This window comes from Herpailurus yagouaroundi, unplaced genomic scaffold, assembly GCF_014898765.1.
Source record: "Herpailurus yagouaroundi ecotype Mexico unplaced genomic scaffold, PumYag 219, whole genome shotgun sequence".
In the NCBI taxonomy this organism is placed as follows: Eukaryota; Metazoa; Chordata; class Mammalia; order Carnivora; family Felidae; genus Herpailurus; species Herpailurus yagouaroundi.
In genome coordinates, this window is record NW_024412450.1 from 1,445,842 (window position 1) to 1,464,884 (window position 19,043).

The 19,043-nt window shown below is 37.6% G+C and overlaps 1 protein-coding gene and 1 long non-coding RNA gene across 2 annotated transcripts; one reads left to right on the forward strand and one right to left on the reverse strand.

Annotated features, from left to right (window-relative positions):
• The first annotated feature begins 5,360 nt into the window (after positions 1–5,360).
• Positions 5,361–10,055, forward strand: LOC121018386 (uncharacterized). Its single transcript, XR_005785186.1, has 3 exons — positions 5,361–5,830; positions 8,966–8,970; positions 9,978–10,055. It is a non-coding gene; the product is annotated as an uncharacterized LOC121018386 (long non-coding RNA).
• A 5,215-nt stretch (positions 10,056–15,270) lies between these two features.
• LOC121018412 (putative olfactory receptor 2B3) lies at positions 15,271–16,212 on the reverse strand. The gene has a single exon (XM_040457142.1). The coding sequence runs from the start codon at positions 16,210–16,212 to the stop codon at positions 15,271–15,273; it is 942 nt and encodes a 313-aa protein (XP_040313076.1).
• Between the last annotated feature and the right edge of the window lie 2,831 nt (positions 16,213–19,043).

Sequence of the window (19,043 nt, forward strand, 5' to 3'; positions counted from 1 at the left end):
CCAGGGATGAACCTCCACTGCCTACACAAAACTTGGGTGCCCAAGAGGTGGTCTCACTGCCTGCATCCCACCTTCCAGGCAGCCCTGGGTCCTCTGTTCCCCCTACTGGCAGCAACCATTTCCAACAAGCATCTGTGGTGCATGGATTCATTAAATTTCTTTGATTTCCTGGATGACCCATTCATTATTTAGTAGCCTGTTGTGTAACCTCCATGGATTTGTGGCCTTCCCAATTTTTTTCTTGTGGTTGACTTCAAGTTACAGAGTGATGTAGTCAGAAACCATGCATGGTATGATCTCAATTTTTGGTACTTGTTGAGGGCTGATTTGTGACCCGGTATGTGATCCATTATGGAGAATATTCCAATTTCACTTGAAAAGAATGTGTATTCTGGTGCTTTAAGATGAAATGTTCTGAATATATCTGTTTAGTCCATTTCATCCAATGTGTCAATCAAAACCATTGTTTTCTTGTTTATTTTCTGCTCTTAGACGATGTGCATTGATGTAAGTGGGGTGTTGAAGTCCCCTACTATTACTGTATTATTATCAATGAGTTCCTTTATGTTTGTTATTTATTGACTTACATATTTGGGAAAGTTGGGGGGCATAAATATTTACAATTGTTATACCTTCTTGTTGGGTAGTTCCCTTTTTTATGATATAGTGCCCTTCTTCATCTCTTAAGTTTTTGGTTTGAAATATAGTTTGTCTGATATAAGTATTGCTACTCCAGTTTTCTTTTGATATCCATTTGCATGATAAATTTTTCTCTGTCCCCTTAGTTTCAATCTGAAGGTCTGTTTAGGTCTAAAAGGAATCTCTTGTGGGACACCTTGCTGGCTCAGTCAGTGGAGCATGTAACTCTTGATCTCAGGGCTTTGGGTTTGAACTCCACATTGGGTGTAGGGATTATTTAAAAAAATCTTAAAATAAAAATAAAATAAAATAAAATAAAATAAAAATAGTAAAATAAAATGAATCTCTTGTAGGGAGGATATAGATGGGTCTTATTTTTTTATTCATTCTGAAACTCTGTCAGAATGTCTTTTGATTGGAGTGTTTAGTCTATTTGCATGAAAGTAATTATTGTTATGTATTTAGTACCATTTCATTACTTGTTTTTTTTTCATTGTTTCTGACGATTGGCTCTTTTCTTTTCTTGTCTTTGTCCCGTTTGGTCTTTCCTTTCCATTGAAAGAGTTCTCTTTAACGTTTCTTTAAGTCTGGTTCAGTGGTCACAAACTACTTTAGTTTTTCTTGGTGTGGGAAAGTCTTTTTCTGTCCTAGTCTGAATGACAGCCTTGCTCTCTAGAGTATTCCTGGCTGCAGATTTTTCCCTACTAACACATTGAATGTATTATACCAGTGACTTCTAGCCTGCCAGGTTTCTGTTGAGAAATCTTCAGCCAGACTCATGGGTCTTCCCTTGTAAGTTAGGGACTTTAGTTGTCTTGATGCTTTTAACATCAAACATGATGCTTTTAAGATTTTTTTCATTATTGGCATATTTTGCAAATTTAATTACAATATATATTCATTTTGGCCTGATTTTATTGATTTTTATGGTAGTTCTCTGTGACTTCTGGATCTAGATGTCTGTTTTCTTCGTCAGATTAGGGAAATTTTCAGCTATTCTTTCTTCAGATAAATTTTCTTTCCCTCTTTTTCTCTCTTCTTCTCCTGGGGCTTCTATTACACAAATATGTTTGTTGGACTATGTTTCCTAAGTCTACTCATGTCTTCCATAATTATTCTTTCTCCCATTTGTTCAGGTTGTTTTCCATTATTCTGTCTCCTTGCCACATATTCATCCCTCTGCTTCTTCCATCCTCATGGTCATTACATCAGGTCTGCTTTGAATCTCATTTATTGAATTCTTCATTTCTGACTGATTGTTCTTTCAACTCTTTTATCTCTGCAGTAAGACATCCTGAAGTCCTCCATTCTTTCCTCAAGCCCAGTGAGTATCCTTATGATTGTCGCTTTAAATTTTTCATCAGACATGTTGCATATATCTGTTTCACTTAGATCTTCGGCTGTAGCATTATCTTCCTCTTTCGTTTGGGGTGAATTCCTCCCTATTGGCACTTTGTCTAAGTCTCTGTCTTCTCTGTTAGAAAAGCCCATTATGTTTCCTGCTCCTGAAAGTAATGGCTTTATGAAGAAGAGGTCATATAGTGTCCAGGGCCTGTACTTCAGCAAGTGTCTCTGGTATGTGTTCTGTGCACTCTGCTTGCTGTGTTTTGGCTTCTCTGTCCCTCAGGTCAGTAGTCAGCAGAGGCTCTCCTTGCCTGCTATGGGCAGCAGTTGGTCCTCGGTCAGAGTGTAATGAGTTTTAACTAGGTTTGCTCTGGTCTATATCTGTTAATTGAGACTTGATGCTACTTTCAGTAGAAATGAGGTCTTGCACAAGTCTCTGGACAGAAGATGTGGAATGGGTCAGGAGTTCTGCTGGTCTTCTGGGGAAAGGTCCTGCTACACCGGGACTGAGATACACTTGCTTGAGTAGGGTAATACAGGCAGAGAATGGGGGTTCAGGACTTTGTGTAAGAAGGTTAGGCAGCCAGTCTCAGTGCTATGCTGTTGACAGAAGCTACTTTATGCTGAAGGTTGAGGGAAGGAAATGGTACCCACTATCTCCTTCGTTCCCAGAGAGACATGTCCACAAATGCTACCTCTCAGGTACATTACTGTAAGTAGAGAGAATAATCCCCCCACTTCTGTGCCCCAGGTGGTCTTATGTTTGTCCCACTTCTGTCCACACCTAGGGCAGTGCCTTCAGGGCTCTATTACAGTCAAGCCTGCTGACCTTTAAAACTTCAATTCAAACCCCACTCGTTGCAAATACAAAAATCAGTCCATCTCATTTTCCCAGCCAATGGATTTGGGCAAGTGTTCTCTTCATGTGCTCCTCTCCCTCTCACCTTTATCCCAAACCATGGCTCCCTCCCTTATGCAGCATCCATGATCCATTTCTCCCACAAAAAATCACTCCGCACTTCTTACCTTCCTCCATGTGACCTCTTCTCTCCCTCTAGCTGTGGAGTTTTTTTTTTTTTCTCAGTCCTCAGGTCAATTCCTGAATATTCAGAATGATTTGATAGTTATATAGTTGTGTTTAAGGGATAAGATGAGTAGGGTCCTCCTACTATGCTACCATGTTAGCTCTCCAACCTAGTTTTATGGATTTCTTATATTACGTGTTTAGTATGATTGTTCTTCTTCCCACACTAGACAATAAATTCTGTGAAAGCAGAAACTGTGCCTATTTTTTTCACTAATTACTACTCAGTAATTATCAAAATCCATTTTTATAGTAGATGATTGATATATGTTAGGAAAATAAAGCCCTATAACATCCTGCTTTTTGATGTGCACTTATCCCAGGAAAGCAGACAAATTTTAGGTGTCATTAAGGCAGTGTGTGTGATATTTTTTATTCTAGTTTTATTGAGATATGATTAATTTACAGTATTTCATAAGTTTAAGGTACATGGCATTATAACTTCACTTACATATATTGCAAAATAATTACCACAGTAAGTTTAGTTAACATCCATCATCTCATATATATTAAACAAAAAAACAAACTAAAAGCTTTTTACTTGTAATGAGAACTTTTAGGATGTATTCTCTTCATAACTCTCAAATATACTACACAACAGTGTTAACTGTAGTCACCATGTTGTACATTACATGCCGAGTAGTTATTTATCTTATAACTAAAAGTTTGTATCTTTTGACCACTTTCATTCAATTCCCTGGTATTAATTGCAGAATTTACATTTATGTAAGTCTAATAGTTATTTCCCTATCAATTGTTTAAAATATGATTCAAATTTAGACTATTATGATTCTAAGATAGTATTGGTAGGGAACAATTAAACATCAATGGAAAAATCTTCAAGGAAAAAAGAAACAACACTAGTTTTGTATTATTAGACTTTTTTTCTGACAGTCAAGTAACTATATGGTGCAATTTAAAAATAGCCCAACTATGGAAAGAGCCCAAATGTCCATCAAATGATGAATGGATAAAGAAGATGTGAGATACACGCACACATACACACACACACACGCGTGCATATATACATATATACACACACACACACACACACACACACACAAATACATATACACACACAGTGGAATATTAATCAGCCATAAGTAAAGAGAAAAAAAGAAAACTTGCCATTTGAATGATGTGACTAGAACTAGAATATATAATGCTAGGCAAAACCAATCAGAGAAAGAAAAATATATAATTTCACTCATTTGTTGAATTTAAGAAACAAGAATGATAACTATATGGGAAGTGGAGAAGAGAAGAAAGGGAAATAAACAATAAGAGTCTCCTAATGATAAAGAACAAACTGAGGGCTGATGGAGGGAAGTGGGTGGTGGAATGGGATATATGGATGATGGGTATTAAGGAGGGCACCTGTTATGAACCCTGGGTGTTGTATGTAAGTGATGAATCCCTTGAATTCTACTTCTGAAACCAATATTGCATTTTATATTAACTAACTGAAATACCAAAAAATAAATTGAATAATTAAATAAAAATGCAGAAAAAATATGAATACTAGAATACAAATGTCCTGATATCCTACCATGTATCTTAACAAATAAACTTGTTAGTGATTTTATTTCTAGTACTTTATTATATATGTAGGTATATAAAACATGAGGATCACTTTCCCAATATAGGTTTATTTTCTGACTTTTCCTGCTGCCTACCTGCAAGCATTCCTCCATAACGTTATTATGGAAAAGAAATGGCCAATAACATATTAATCAAGAAGCTCAAAATTACTTTGGCTAAAACCAATAAAGATTTACATCTTTGCTCTTGTTTGAAGCCCCTTGAATACTGGCTGTGGGCTTTGTTCTCCATAGGGATCCAAGTTGTTAGATTAGACACTATGCGAAATATTCTAAATTGTTGTGATAAAAAGAAATAAATTTTGCAAAACACACAGTAGCTCTTCACATTTCTTCCCAGAAGTTTAGAAATTGGTTTAACTCACACTTATTACCAAAGCTAGTCACAGACCATAACCTAGTCCACTGTATGAGAAAACTGTAATTCTACCAAATGGCCAGAAGGAAGAAGGAAACCAAAAATTTGTGGTCAGGCTTAAAGTCTCTTGCCTCAGAGATCTGCGAACTGAATAGATAATTGTGTGTTCTCCACATGCTCAAAATTTAATAGGTAGAACTGGAAGAAGGTGCCCAGTATAAACACTTCCATTCAGAAAGAGAAAATTCAGAGATAGAATTCACAAGTCTAGAAATTCTGAAAACTACTGGGCAGTTGTGAAGAGTTCCACCCATCAGTAGGGAAATGGTTGCATATGTTCTTCATAACTGTTGGCTCTACTCTTTCTGAGGTCCCTTATCCTGTGTATAAATCTGAAGAGAACAACTGAGAATTTCAGCTTACTTCCCACTTAATGAAGGTTGGAGTCCAGGGATTATTTTAAGTCTCAAACAGTCAGAAGCTTCTTGAATCCATATTCATTCTTTACTTGGTGGTATAAATCTCTCTAAAATGTAGTCAGATTTTCATGTATTTGATTTCAGTGTATTCCACGCTCCAATGGCCACATCTGCAGTTGTAGTCAAGACATGGCTTTCTCTGTATGTCTAGTCATAGGCATATGGAGCCTGTTAGACTTCATTGGGATAAGCTTATTCTCTTTTCACTTTCCCCTTAGTCTCCTTTCCTGGAGCCAGTTATTTCAACTGAAAGGGTATATTTGGAGCTATTTTAATACACTCAGAAAGTTTAATAACAGCTACTTGCTACTTCCTTAAATCAGTTGTTCACTAGAGATTATATTTCTTTTTTTTTATATATATGAAATTTATTGTCAAATTGGTTTCCATACAACACCCAGTGATCATCCCAAAAGGTGCCCTCCTCAATACCCATCACCCACCCTCTCCTCCCTCCCACCCCCCATCAACCCTCAGTTTGCTCTCAGTTCTCAACAGTCTCTTATGCTTTGGCTCTCTCCCACTCTAACCTCTTTTTTTTTTTTTTACTTCCCCTCCCCCATGGGTTCCTGTTAAGTTTCTCAGGATCCACATAAGAGTGAAACCATATGGTATCTGTCTTTCTCTGTATGGCTTATTTCACTTAGCATCACACTCTCCAGTTCCATCCACGTTGCTACAAAAGGCCATATTTCATTTTTTCTCATTGCCACGTAGTATTCCATAGTGTATATAAACCACAATTTCTTTATCCATTCATCAGTTGATGGACATTTAGGCTCTTTCCATAATTTGGCTATTGTTGAAAGTGCTGCTATGAACATTGGGGTACAAGTGCCCCTATGCATCAGTACTCCTGTGTCCCTTGGATAAATTCCTAGCAGTGCTATTGCTGGGTCATAGGGTAGGTCTATTTTTAATTTTCTGAGGAACCTCCACACTGCTTTCCAGAGCGGCTGCACCAATTTGCATTCCCACCAACAGTGCAAGAGGGTTCCCGTTTCTCCACATCCTCTCCAGCGTCTATAGTCTCCTGATTTGTTCATTTTGGCCACTCTGACTGGCGTGAGGTGATACCTGAGTGTGGTTTCGATTTGTATTTCCCTGATAAGGAGCGACGCTGAACATCTTTTCATGTGCCTGTTGGCCATCCGGATGTCTTCTTTAGAGAAGTGTCTATTCATGTTTTCTGCCCATTTCTTCACTGGGTTATTTGCTTTTCGGGTGTGGAGTTTGGTGAGCTCTTTATAGATTTTGGATACTAGCCCTTTGTCCGATATGTCATTTGCAAATATCTTTTCCCATTCCGTTGGTTGCCTTTTGGTTTTGTTGGTTGTTTCCTTTGCTGTGCAGAAGCTTTTTATCTTCATAAGGTCCCAGTAATTCACTTTTGCTTTTAATTCCCTTGCCTTTGGGGATGTGTCGAGTAAGAGATTGCTACGGCTGAGGTCAGAGAGGTCTTTTCCTGCTTTCTCCTCTAGGGTTTTGATGGTTTCCTGTCTCACATTCAGGTCCTTTATACATTTTGAGTTTATTTTTGTGAATGGTGTGAGAAAGTGGTCTAGTTTCAACCTTCTGCATGTTGCTGTCCAGTTCTCCCAGCACCATTTGTTAAAGAGACTGTCTTTTTTCCATTGGATGTTCTTTCCTGCTTTGTCAAAGATGAGTTGGCCATACGTTTGTGGGTCTAGTTCTGGGGTTTCTATTCTATTCCATTGGTCTATGTGTCTGTTTTTGTGCCAATACCATGCTGTCTTGATGATGACAGCTTTGTAGTAGAGGCTAAAGTCTGGGATTGTGATGCCTCCTGCTTTGGTCTTCTTCAAAATTACTTTGGCTATTCGGGGCCTTTTGTGGTTCCATACGAATTTTAGGATTGCTTGTTCTAGTTTCGAGAAGAATGCTGGTGCAATTTTGATTGGGATTGCATTGAATGTGTAGATAGCTTTGGGTAGTATTGACATTTTGACAATATTTATTCTTCCAATCCATGAGCAGGGAATGTCTTTCCATTTCTTTAAATCTTCTTCAATTACCTTCATAAGCTTTCTATAGTTTTCAGCATACAGATCTTTTACATCTTTGGTTAGATTTATTCCTAGGTATTTTATGCTTCGTGGTGCAATTGTAAATGGGATCAGTTTCTTTATTTGTCTTTCTGTTGCTTCGTTGTTAGTGTATAAGAGTGCAACTGATTTCTGTACATTGATTTTGTATCCTGCAACTTTGCTGAATTCATGTATCAGTTCTAGCAGACTTTTGGTGGAGTCTGTCGGATTTTCCATGTATAATATCATGTCATCTGCAAAAAGCGAAGGCTTGACTTCATCTTTGCCAATTTTGATGCCTTTGATTTCCTGTTGTTGTCTGATTGCTGATGCTAGAACTTCCAGCACTATGTTAAACAACAGTCGTGAGAGTGGGCATCCCTGTCGTGTTCCCGATCTCAGGGAAAAAGCTCTCAGTTTTTCCCCGTTGAGGATGATGTTAGCTGTGGGCTTTTCATAAATGGCTTTTATGATCTTTAAGTATGTTCCTTCTATCCCGACTTTCTCAAGGGTTTTTATTAAGAAAGCGTGCTGGATTTTGTCAAAGGCCTTTTCTGCATCGATTGACAGGATCATATGGTTTTTCTCTTTTTTTTTTGTTACTGTGATGTATCACGTTGATTGATTTGCAAATGTTGAACCAGCCCTGCATCCCAGGAATGAATCCCACTTGATCATGGTGAATAATTCTTTTTATATGCCGTTGAATTCGATTTGCTAGTATCTTATTGAGAATTTTTGCGTCCATATTCATCAGGGATATTGGCCTGTAGTTCTCTTTTTTTACTGGGTCTCTGTCTGGTTTAGGAATCAAAGTAATACTGGCTTCATAGAATGAGTCTGGAAGTTTCCCTTCCCTTTCTATTTCTTGGAATAGCTTGAAAAGGATAGGTATTATCTCTGCTTTAAACGTCTGGTAGAACTCCCCTGGGAAGCCATCTGGTCCTGGACTCTTATTTGTTTGGAGATTTTTGATAACCGATTCAATTTCTTCGGTGGTGATGGGTCTGTTCAAGCTTTCTATTTCCTCCTGATTGAGTTTTGGAAGAGTGTGGGTGTTCAGGAATTTGTCCATTTCTTCCAGGTTGTCCAATTTGTTGGCATATAATTTTTCATAGTATTCCCTGATAATTGTTTGTATCTCTGAGGGATTGGTTGTAATCATTCCATTTTCATTCATGATTTTATCTATTTGTGTCATCTCCCTTTTCTTTTTGAGAAGCCTGGCTAGAGGTTTGTCAATTTTGTTTATTTTTTCAAAAAACCAACTCTTGGTTTCGTTGATCTGCTCTACAGTTTTTTTTAGATTCTACATTGTTTATTTCTGCTCTGATCTTTATTATTTCTCTTCTTCTGCTGGGTTTAGGCTGCCTTTGCTGTTTTGCTTCTATTTCCTTTAGGTGTGCTGTTAGATTTTGTATTTGGGATTTTTCTTGTTTCTTGAGATAGGCCTGGATTGCAATGTATTTTCCTCTCAGGACTGCCTTCGCTGCGTCCCAAAGCGTTTGGATTGTTGTATTTTCATTTTCGTTTGTTTCCATATATTTTTTAATTTCTTCTCGAATTGCCTGGTTGACCCACTCATTCGTTAGTAGGGTGTTCTTTAACCTCCATGCTTTTGGAGGTTTTCCAGACTTTTTTCTGTGGTTGATTTCAAGCTTCATAGCATTGTGGTCTGAAAGTATGCATGGTATGATTTCAATTCTTGTAAACTTATGCAGGCTGTTTTGTGACCCAGTATATGATCTATCTTGGAGAATGTTCCATGTGCCCTCGAGAAGAAAGTATATTCTGTTGCTTTGGGATGCAGAGTTCTAAATATATCTGTCAAGTCCATCTGATCCAATGTCTCATTCAGGGCCCTTGTTTCTTTATTGACCGTGTGTCTAGATGATCTATCCATTTCTGTAAGTGGGGTGTTAAAGTCCCCTGCAATGACCACATTCTTATCAATAAGGTTGCTTATGTTTATGAGTAATTGTTTTATATATTTGGGCGCTCCGGTATTCAGCGCATAGACACTTATAATTGTTAGCTCTTCCTGATGGATAGACCCTGTCACTATTATATAATGTCCTTCTTCATCTCTTGTTACAGCCTTTAATTTAAAGTCTAGTTTGTCTGATATAAGTATGGCTACTCCAGCTTTCTTTTGGCTTCCAGTAGCATGATAAATAGTTCTCCATCCCCTCACTCTCAATCTAAAGGTGTCCTCAGGTCTAAAATGAGTCTCTTGTAGACAGCAAATAGATGGGTCTTGTTTTTTTATCCATTCTGATACCCTATGTCTTTTGGTTGGCGCAGTTAATCCATTTACATTCAGTGTTATTATAGAAAGATATGGGTTTAGAGTCATTGTGATGTCTGTATGTTTTATGCTTGTAGTGATGTCTCTGGTACTTTGTCTCACAAGGTCTCCCTTAGGATTAGAGATTATATTTCAAGCGGACTTTGTGGGGTGCCTGGGTGGCTCAGTCAGTTAAGTGTTCAACTTTGGTTCAGGTCATGATCTCGCAGTTTGTGAGTTTTTACTCTATAACATGTTTAGAGTTTAGAGTTAGTTTAGAGTTGGTTTAGAGTTTTACTCTATAACATGAACCACTGTGGTTCCAATCTTTAGTAACAGTGCCCTCACCATCTGCCACCTGAACTTTATGCTAATGTCTCCTATTTTCATTTTTTCCCCCTTAACCTCAAAACCCCATTACTGGTGTCAATTTCTATACTCAGGATAAGCTACATTATAATGTAGAAACAAGAAGCTCAGAGATCTCACTGCTATTAAATAACAAAGGTTTATTTCTCATTCATGCTACTTTGTCTTGAGACAAAGTATTATCCCCTCAATCTAGATTGGTATCCATATTGTCTCCTCAATCTAGAATATAACAGACAGAAAACTCTCTCTGGAACATTCCTTGTTGTGATTGGCAGGAGGATGGAGGTTATGGCAGGGTGTGCACCAGATCTTAAAGTCATCATCAGAAAGTGACTCACATAATTTCTACTCACATTTTATTGGTAAAGCAAATCAAAAATCCTGAACTACATTCAAAGAAATGGGAGGTACAATTTTACCATTTGCCAAGAGGGTGGGAGGAAATCCAATATATATGAGCATCTCAGTTTATATCATGTATGAAAAATATTTCCGAAATATTCAAGGAATTAAAAAATGATAACTTGATAATATTTCTGCCTCTAAACTTGGTAAATGTCTAAAAAGATAAAAATTCCCCGATTTAGCAAAAGGTCATGAAGCAATTATTTTCATTTACTAAATACAATCCAAGTGGGAAAATGGAATGCTATAAAATTTCTGTAGGGAACTTTGGCAATATCTATTAATTCTTGGGTCTTCTAAGTAATTTGTAATTTGACTCAATAATACTCAAAATAGAAATTCTATTTCTAGGCTGACATATAGACACATATTTCTTGTGCAGAAAGTGTAGAATTCCTTGTAGTAGTATTTAGAGTGACCAAAATACAAATGTTCAACAATAGAGAAAAGGTTAAATTCATTTTAACATGACTCCATTGTGAAATTCACTGTGCAACTATTTAAGTTATATTTTATAGAATCCTGGTATAGTCTTGGGATACAAAGCACATGAAAATAAGAAAAAGAATGGGCACCTGTGTGACTCAGGTGTTTAGTGTCCAGCTTCAGCTCAGGTCATGATTTCATAGTTTGTGAGTTTGAGCCCCATGTTAGGCTCTGTGCTGACAGCTCAGAGCCCTGAGCCTTCTTTGGATTCTGTGTCCCCATCTCTCTCTGCCGCTTCCCTGCTTGTTCATTCTCTCTCTCTCTCTCTCTTTCACAAAAATAAATATTTTTAAAAATTTTTTAAAAATAAGAAAAAATATAAATCTCCATTAATAGGAAAGAGGAATAAAGTAATACACCAAGAAAGATGAGCTTTATATACCGTAATTTAAGGATGGATTTTTCCCCCATAAAACCACTTTTACTAAACTATAGGCAATGCATTTATTTTTAAAATAGAAAAGACTATTAATGAGCATATGTGGGTAATTTCATTTTCATTTTTACAGGGAAATACAATTTCTTTAGGCTTTGAGAATTTACGCTTATATCCCACCATGGACTTTTTTACAACCAGGGTCCCTGGCCCTAGAGGACTTCACATCTCTGAAAATTCTCTTTACAGAATAAGTGAAAATTGCATATAAGTTGAAATTACCCAGGTTTTAATAACTTGGTGTTTTAATTTTCTGCCTTCAGAACTAAGTGCTGTGAATGTTTTGTTGAGCAAACCAAACTTTGTTCTTACTCTCATGGAGCTTACAGGTTAGCAGTAGGTGCAGACATTATTACGTGATCACTAAAAAGTAAAAATGCCACAAGCAGGAGAGGCACATGATGAGTAAATTTGTGGATATTTGACTGACTCAGGGATATAAAAAAAAAAGATTCTCTAGATAAAGGGTGAGGTCTGAACAATTAGGAGCTAGGTAAAGATCTGTGGGAAGAGTATTCCATGTAGAAGAATTGGTATGCTCAGATGTCCTGTGCTTTACAGAAATAGGATAACTGCAAGGGACAGAGCGGTCTGCAAGGCAGGGAGTGAACATTTGTCTCTATCTAGTGAGCAACAGAAAGCCACTGATGATCTATAGTGCAAGTGGGGAGAGTGGAATAATTGTATTTGCACTTGGAATGAGCACTCTGGCTGAATCTTCTTTTTTTTTTTTAAGTTTTATTTTAATCTTCAGTTAGTTAACATACAGTGTAATATCAGTTTCAGGTGTCAAATACAGTGAATTGACACTTCCATACAATACCCAGTTCTCATAACAGTAATTGCCCTCCTTAATCCCCATTATGTATTGAGCCCATCCCTCCACCTCCTCTCTAGTAACCACCAGTGTGTTCTCTATAGTTAAGAGTCCGCTTCTTGGTTTGCCTCTGTCTCTCTTTGTGTCCCTTTGCTCATTTATTTCTTAAATTCCACATATGAATAATCATGTTATTTGTCTTTCTCTAACTGACTTATTTTGCTTAGCATAATCTCTTGCTCCATTCTTGTCACTGCAAATAGCAAGATATTCTTTTTTGTGGATGAGTAATATTGCTGTGTGTGTGTGTGTGTGTGTGTGTGTGTGTGTGTGTGTTTGTGTGTGATCAATACTGCTTGAGCTATAAAGCCATATAAAATGAGAATCAATGTCACTGGAATTAGCAGAATTAATACACTAAAGAAAAAGAGCTCAGACTCAATTACATATATATACACATATATATTCGTACATATTTATGTATATATATACATAAATATGTATATATATTTGTATATATATAAATTGTATATATTATTGTATATATATTGTACATATATATTGTATATATATATAAATTGTATATATATAAATATGTATATATTTATGTATATATATAAATAAATATGTACGAATATATGTATGAATATATGTATGTATGTATGTATGTATGTATACCATCCTGTATGTGTGTGTGTGTGTGTGTATTCTGAATACATTTCTCAGGGAATTAAAAATCAAAACTACAATGAGCTATCACCTCACAGCTGTCAGAATGGTGAAAATCAACAACACAAGAAACAACAGGTGTTGGCGAGGATGTGGAGAAAGGGGAACCTTCTTGCACTGTTGGTGGCTATATTTTCTAAAGTGCATTATAGAGCATCAGGAGGAATCTATACAGGTGAATTGGATAATCAGCAAGCCTAGGTGAAGGATGGTGATAGTAGAAGTGTGAAAAAGGAAGCCATGGAGAGATGGAAGGTAGCAAAGAGAAATGATTGGATGTCTTAGTAATGGTTTCTATATGGAAAATGATGGAGGCTATGGTGAAAGATAGGATCCATGGTTTCTGATTTGCACACGTAGACAATAGGTGACTGCCTTCAGTAAAATAGTGAGCTTGATAAGAGGTCTTTGTCGCAACAGAAGAGAAGATGTTTGCCCTAGATGTGTTGAGTTGGAAATACTTATCACATACTCAACAATAGAAGACAATGGATATGGTGGTTTGGAAATTTTAAAAAGGTCCATGTATGACAAATGTAATTGTTTTCATTTCTCTTTCCATCTTAAATTTCTTCTTATTTTTTTTTGAGAAAAGCAACTTTTTAAACACCATAGATTTAAAGTTGTTCCCTTTCCCATTTATTTGAAATGCCACATAAACATTATATAAGAGCCATATTCTGTACATATGTTTGCAGTTATTTTCGACTGATGCTGCACCTTCTATGCTGAAATTATTCTGATTTGCTAACTGGATACACCCTAAACTTTTCAGACAACATTTCCAGGTTCAATTTATGGTTGTGTTTTTTTTACTCCATATTTTAATACTAGTAAACTAAATTTATTTAATATGAAAATATTATCTGACTTTAAGGGCATTTTCTTCAATAGAATATTTTTTCATGAGGAAATGTTGATCATTTTTCCTATGGTCTAGAGCTATCTAATGAAAATAAACATTTATTGAGTGACAGCCCAAGGAATGAATTAATTCAGATCACTGTTAGAAAAAAGATTACTGTTAACATTTCTACAAATAATTAGCATGATAATTTAGAGAAGTTCCCTCATGCTTATGGCAGAACTTGAGACAAATCAGGATTTGAACAAAGGAGAAAAAAAAGAGAAATTCTATTGCTGGGGAATAGAAGGATGAATTAAAAATGGAGCAGGAAAGGGGTGCCTGGGTGTCTCAGTCGGTTAAGCATCCACCTTCGGCTCAGGTCATGATCTCACGATTAGTGGATTTGAGCACAATGTCTTGAGCCCCACCTCAGTCTCTATGCTGCCAGCTCAGAGCCTGGAGCCTGCTTCAGATTCTGTGTTTCCCTCCCTGCCCCTCCCTCACTTGTGCTCGCTTTCTCTCTCTCTCTCTCTCTCTCTCTCAAAAATAAATAACCACTAAAAAAAAAGAATAGAGCAGGAAATGAAGCTCAGCTGACATTTCAAGTCTCTAGTATGAGATGTGCACACCTAACTAGTTGGAGCCCACTAGATTGGAGGCAGTCTACACACAGCAAGCAGCTCTGGAAGGAACACACAATGGATTTATCAGGGGGTGTGAGGGTGAAGTGACCGAGGCCTTCGTGCTGATGGGAAAGTTTTGGCTTGAGATCATAGTCTATTTAATGATAAAGGTGTAGGGGCGCCGGGTGGTGCAGTCGGTTAAGCGTCCGACTTCAGCCAGGTCACGATCTCGCGGTCTGTGAGTTCGAGCCCCGCGTCAGGCTCTGGGCTGATGGCTCAGAGCCTGGAGCCTGTTTCCAATTCTGTGTCTCCCTCTCTCTCTGCCCCTCCCCCGTTCATGCTCTGTCTCTCTCTGCCCCAAAAATAAATAAACGTTGAAAAAAAAATTTAATGATAAAGGTGTAGAAATCACAAACTAAGATGGTACAGTAAGATGGTAGACAAAGTGATACTAGAACAGATCGTATATAAACAGGAAGATCAACCATCCAAGTATCCTCAAGGAACAGAATGCATTGGGGGAACTTCTGGAAAGCAATGAAATTTTTAACTTAGAAAAGGTATCTCAGTGTTGCCTTTGAACGGAGGAGGACATTTCTAACTGTGGGGAGAATTCAATGAAATCACAAGAGCCTGGAAAGTAGGAAAATCAGTTCAAACGTTATCACCACTTGCAAGGATAGAAACTTAGAGGACTCTCATCACAATGGGCTACTTACTTCTTACAGAAAAAGATTTTTGGCATCACCCTCTTGAAGGCCTCCTTCATATCTTTATTTCTAAGGCTGTAGATAAGGGGGTTCAACATGGGTGTAATGATCCCATAGAAGAGGGAAACCATCTTTCCCCAGTCCTTAGAGGTGGATGAAGGTGGTTGTAGATACATGTAGATGCCTGTACCAAAAAAGAGAGACACTACAACCATGTGGGACCCACATGTCCCAAAAGCTTTTCGTCGTCCTTCTGCTGACCTGATTCTCAACACTGCTTGAGCTATAAAGCCATAAGAAATGAGGATCAATGTCACTGGAATTAGCAGAATTAATACACTAAAGAAAAAGAGCTCAGACTCAATAGGCTTTGTGTCAGCACACGACAACTTGAGAAGGGCAGGCACCTCACAGAAAAAGTGGTCCACTTCCTGGCGACCACAGCGTGGCATGTTAAGGGTCAAGGAAGACTGCAACACCGAATTACCAAAGCCAGTGAACCACGAGAAGGCTACCACCCTTACGCAGAACCAATGATTCATAATAACTACATAGTGCAGGGGTTTGCAGACTGCCACATATCTGTCAAAGGACATGACAGCCAGGAGGAGACACTCAGTAGCTCCCAGGGCCAGGAAGATGATGAGCTGTGCCACACAGCCACCGTAGCTGATGGTCTTTTTGTTGCGACAAATATTTGTCAACATATGAGGGACTGTGCTTGTGGTATAGCACAGATCTAAGATGGAGAGATTAGTGAGGAAGAAATACATGGGTGTATGAAGTTTGGGATCCAGAATGCACACCATCATGATGGACACATTGCCAAAGATGGTGAATGTATATGATATTAATAGAAGCACAAACAGGGGCATTTGTAACCAGGGTCTGTCTGAGAAGCCAAGTAGTATAAACTCTCTTGCGGAGCTCTCATTAGCCCAATTCATGATGACTCATTTATATTTCTTCCTAAAAATATAAAAAAGAAAAGTAGTAGATAATTATTGAATACTCTTATTGAAACTGAAATAACTTAGGTTAATTATAATGAATGATTCAACACCAAACATAATTGATAGTAATCATAAGCTACTATAAATTTATAGTTTGTGAAATATAATATGATTCTCTTAAATTAAAAATAGAACTACCCTATGACCCAGCAATAGCACTGCTAGGAATTTACCCAAGGGAAACAGGAGTACTGATGCATAGGGGCACATATACACCAATGTTTATAGCAGCACCTTCAACAATAGCCAAATTATGGAAAGAGCCTGAATGTCCATCAACTGATGAATGGATAAAGAAAACGTGGTTTATATATACAATGGAATACTACTTGGTAATGAGAAAGAATGAAATCTGGCCATTTGTAGCAAAGTGGATGGAACTGGAGGGTATTATGCTAAGTGAAATAAGTCAGGTGGAGAAAGACAGATACCATATGTTTTCACTCCTATGTGGATCCTGAGAAACTTAATAGAAGAGTATGGGGAAAGGGAAGAGGGGGGAAAGTTACAAACAGAGAGGGAGGGAGGCAAACCATAAAAGGCTCTCAAATACAGTGAGCAAACTGAGGGTTGATGGGGGGTTGGAGAGAGGGAAAAGTGGGTGATAGGCATTGGGAGGGCACTTGGTGTGAGCACTGGGTGTAGTATGGAAGCCAATTAACAATAAATTATACATATATAGTAAAATATATATAAATATAAACATTGTTGTGTTTTAGCATATTGTCTGTCTTAGCAGCTATGTTTAACTTACTTTATGAAGTAAATCATTACTTTTGAATAACAAAGTATATAAACTTATGTTCATGGAGCACAGACAATTGTAAATGCCTAAGACATTTCAATTTTTCTCTGTTTTGTTACGTGTACACAAAGTATCTTCAGGTGTCCATTATATTCTGTTGTACAATATAGTGATTGGCACTTCCACACATGAGCTCATCAAAACAGGTGCACTCCTTAGTCCCCATATCAGATTATCACCTGATTAATCATTGCTTCACTGACATGTGGCAGACACGAGAAAATCCACATTTTATTGCTGTTATGACTCCGTGAGCACGAATACTCTGCATACCCAGTAGTGGTGAAACCAAGACTCAAAGTCAGGACCTGTGGCCATTCTTTTTTCTATGCTGTATATCCCCCCGAGTACACAGAGAACACAGCAAGACTGATTGAAGACCACATGGCAGTGCTTATATGCCAACAGAACAGCAAGAATGAAATAGTCAAGTTGATTTTCCTCAGTGTGTGGAGGTTATCAGTTAAGTAGTGATACAATCCAAGTGCACCTAAGTTTCCTAGTCCACCCTGTGTTTTTAAATGCAGGGTCTTTAATAGGACTTACAGCATTGAAATTTATAAGCATAAACATAGTGAGTGCTGCCACGCAGAGAACAGGGCACTGTAAAGGAGGGTAACGTGGGAAGGAGAGACCTACCTCAGACTGGGTGGAACAGCTTTTACAGTAGGAGAAGCACAGCCACTGTGCACCTGCAGCAGCTTGAGGAGAGAAGGTGTGAAGAATTTAACTCCTTCCATTATATGTGGGTTAAATTTCAGCGTTTTAGCTACAGATGCACATTATTCCTTGGCAATTAACAGCAATACACCTTTGTGGGAAAATGCAGAGGAAGTGAGATATGACTTTGGTTTACATGCAAATTTGAATTTTTCACAGGAAAAATTATGATACATAAAGATAAAATATAAATGCAAGATGGAAAAAAATGTGTGGTGATTATGGCAAAAATGATGACTATCTTAAAACATACAGAATTGTTATATAATAATTATGAGACAAGACCAGAAATCCAATTAAAAGTGAGCAATTGACTTAAGTGAGCAATTGAGGAAGAAAAAAAATAAAGCAAATTTAAAAAGAGAAAAGATATATGATTTTTCTATCAATAAGAAACAGAAATCAAAATAACCAGGAAATGTCACATGTCTAATCATTTGATAAAGTTAGAAAAAATCACCTTTAAAAGTTAGCTGTTAGGAACACAGTCTCTGGATGTACCACCTGCCTGCATTTATTCTGAGCTGTGTGATTATGAGTGCAGTGTGAACATCCTTGCGCCACATTTAGAACAAATCGCTCTACTGATAGTAAGAGGTCCTGTGAAGTCAAATGAGGCAGTCCACACGTCAGAAGTCAGGGCGGTGCTGGGGACAGAAAGCTTCACTGAGTGTGAGTTTCTCATCACTTGGAATATCACTGAAATCCATCATTAACACTAATCATTAACGTCATGATGGGCCATTGTCTCGGCTTGGTGCAGATAGCAGAAGAACAGACAACCAAATTACTGTTGGTTGTACCAATGCTTATTGTAAGTTCATAATTTTATAATGTGAAATTATTAAACATATATGTCACTTTTTCTTTGCTTCTACCATAATACTGAGAACATGGTTTCCAGTAAATGGAAGTCAAGTCAATGGTTAATAGCAGGTACTGGCTTACCTGAAGGGTATGGGCCATAAGAGGACTCTACTCAGCAGCTGTATTTTCTCCAATTTTCACGTGTTCTGCTCTACCCACGTGTCATATGTCAGTGTGATCTGCTCATTCCGATTGCTCTTTTCCATTATCAGAAAAATGGACTCACCTCTTGACAAGCACACATTCATTTTGCTGTCATCTTACCTCTTTCCCATTCATATATCCTGCAGTAATCAAGAGAAACCTTAAATGCCACTAATTCTTTCTTTCTTTCTTTCTTTCTTTCTTTCTTTCTTTCTTTCTTTCTTTCTTT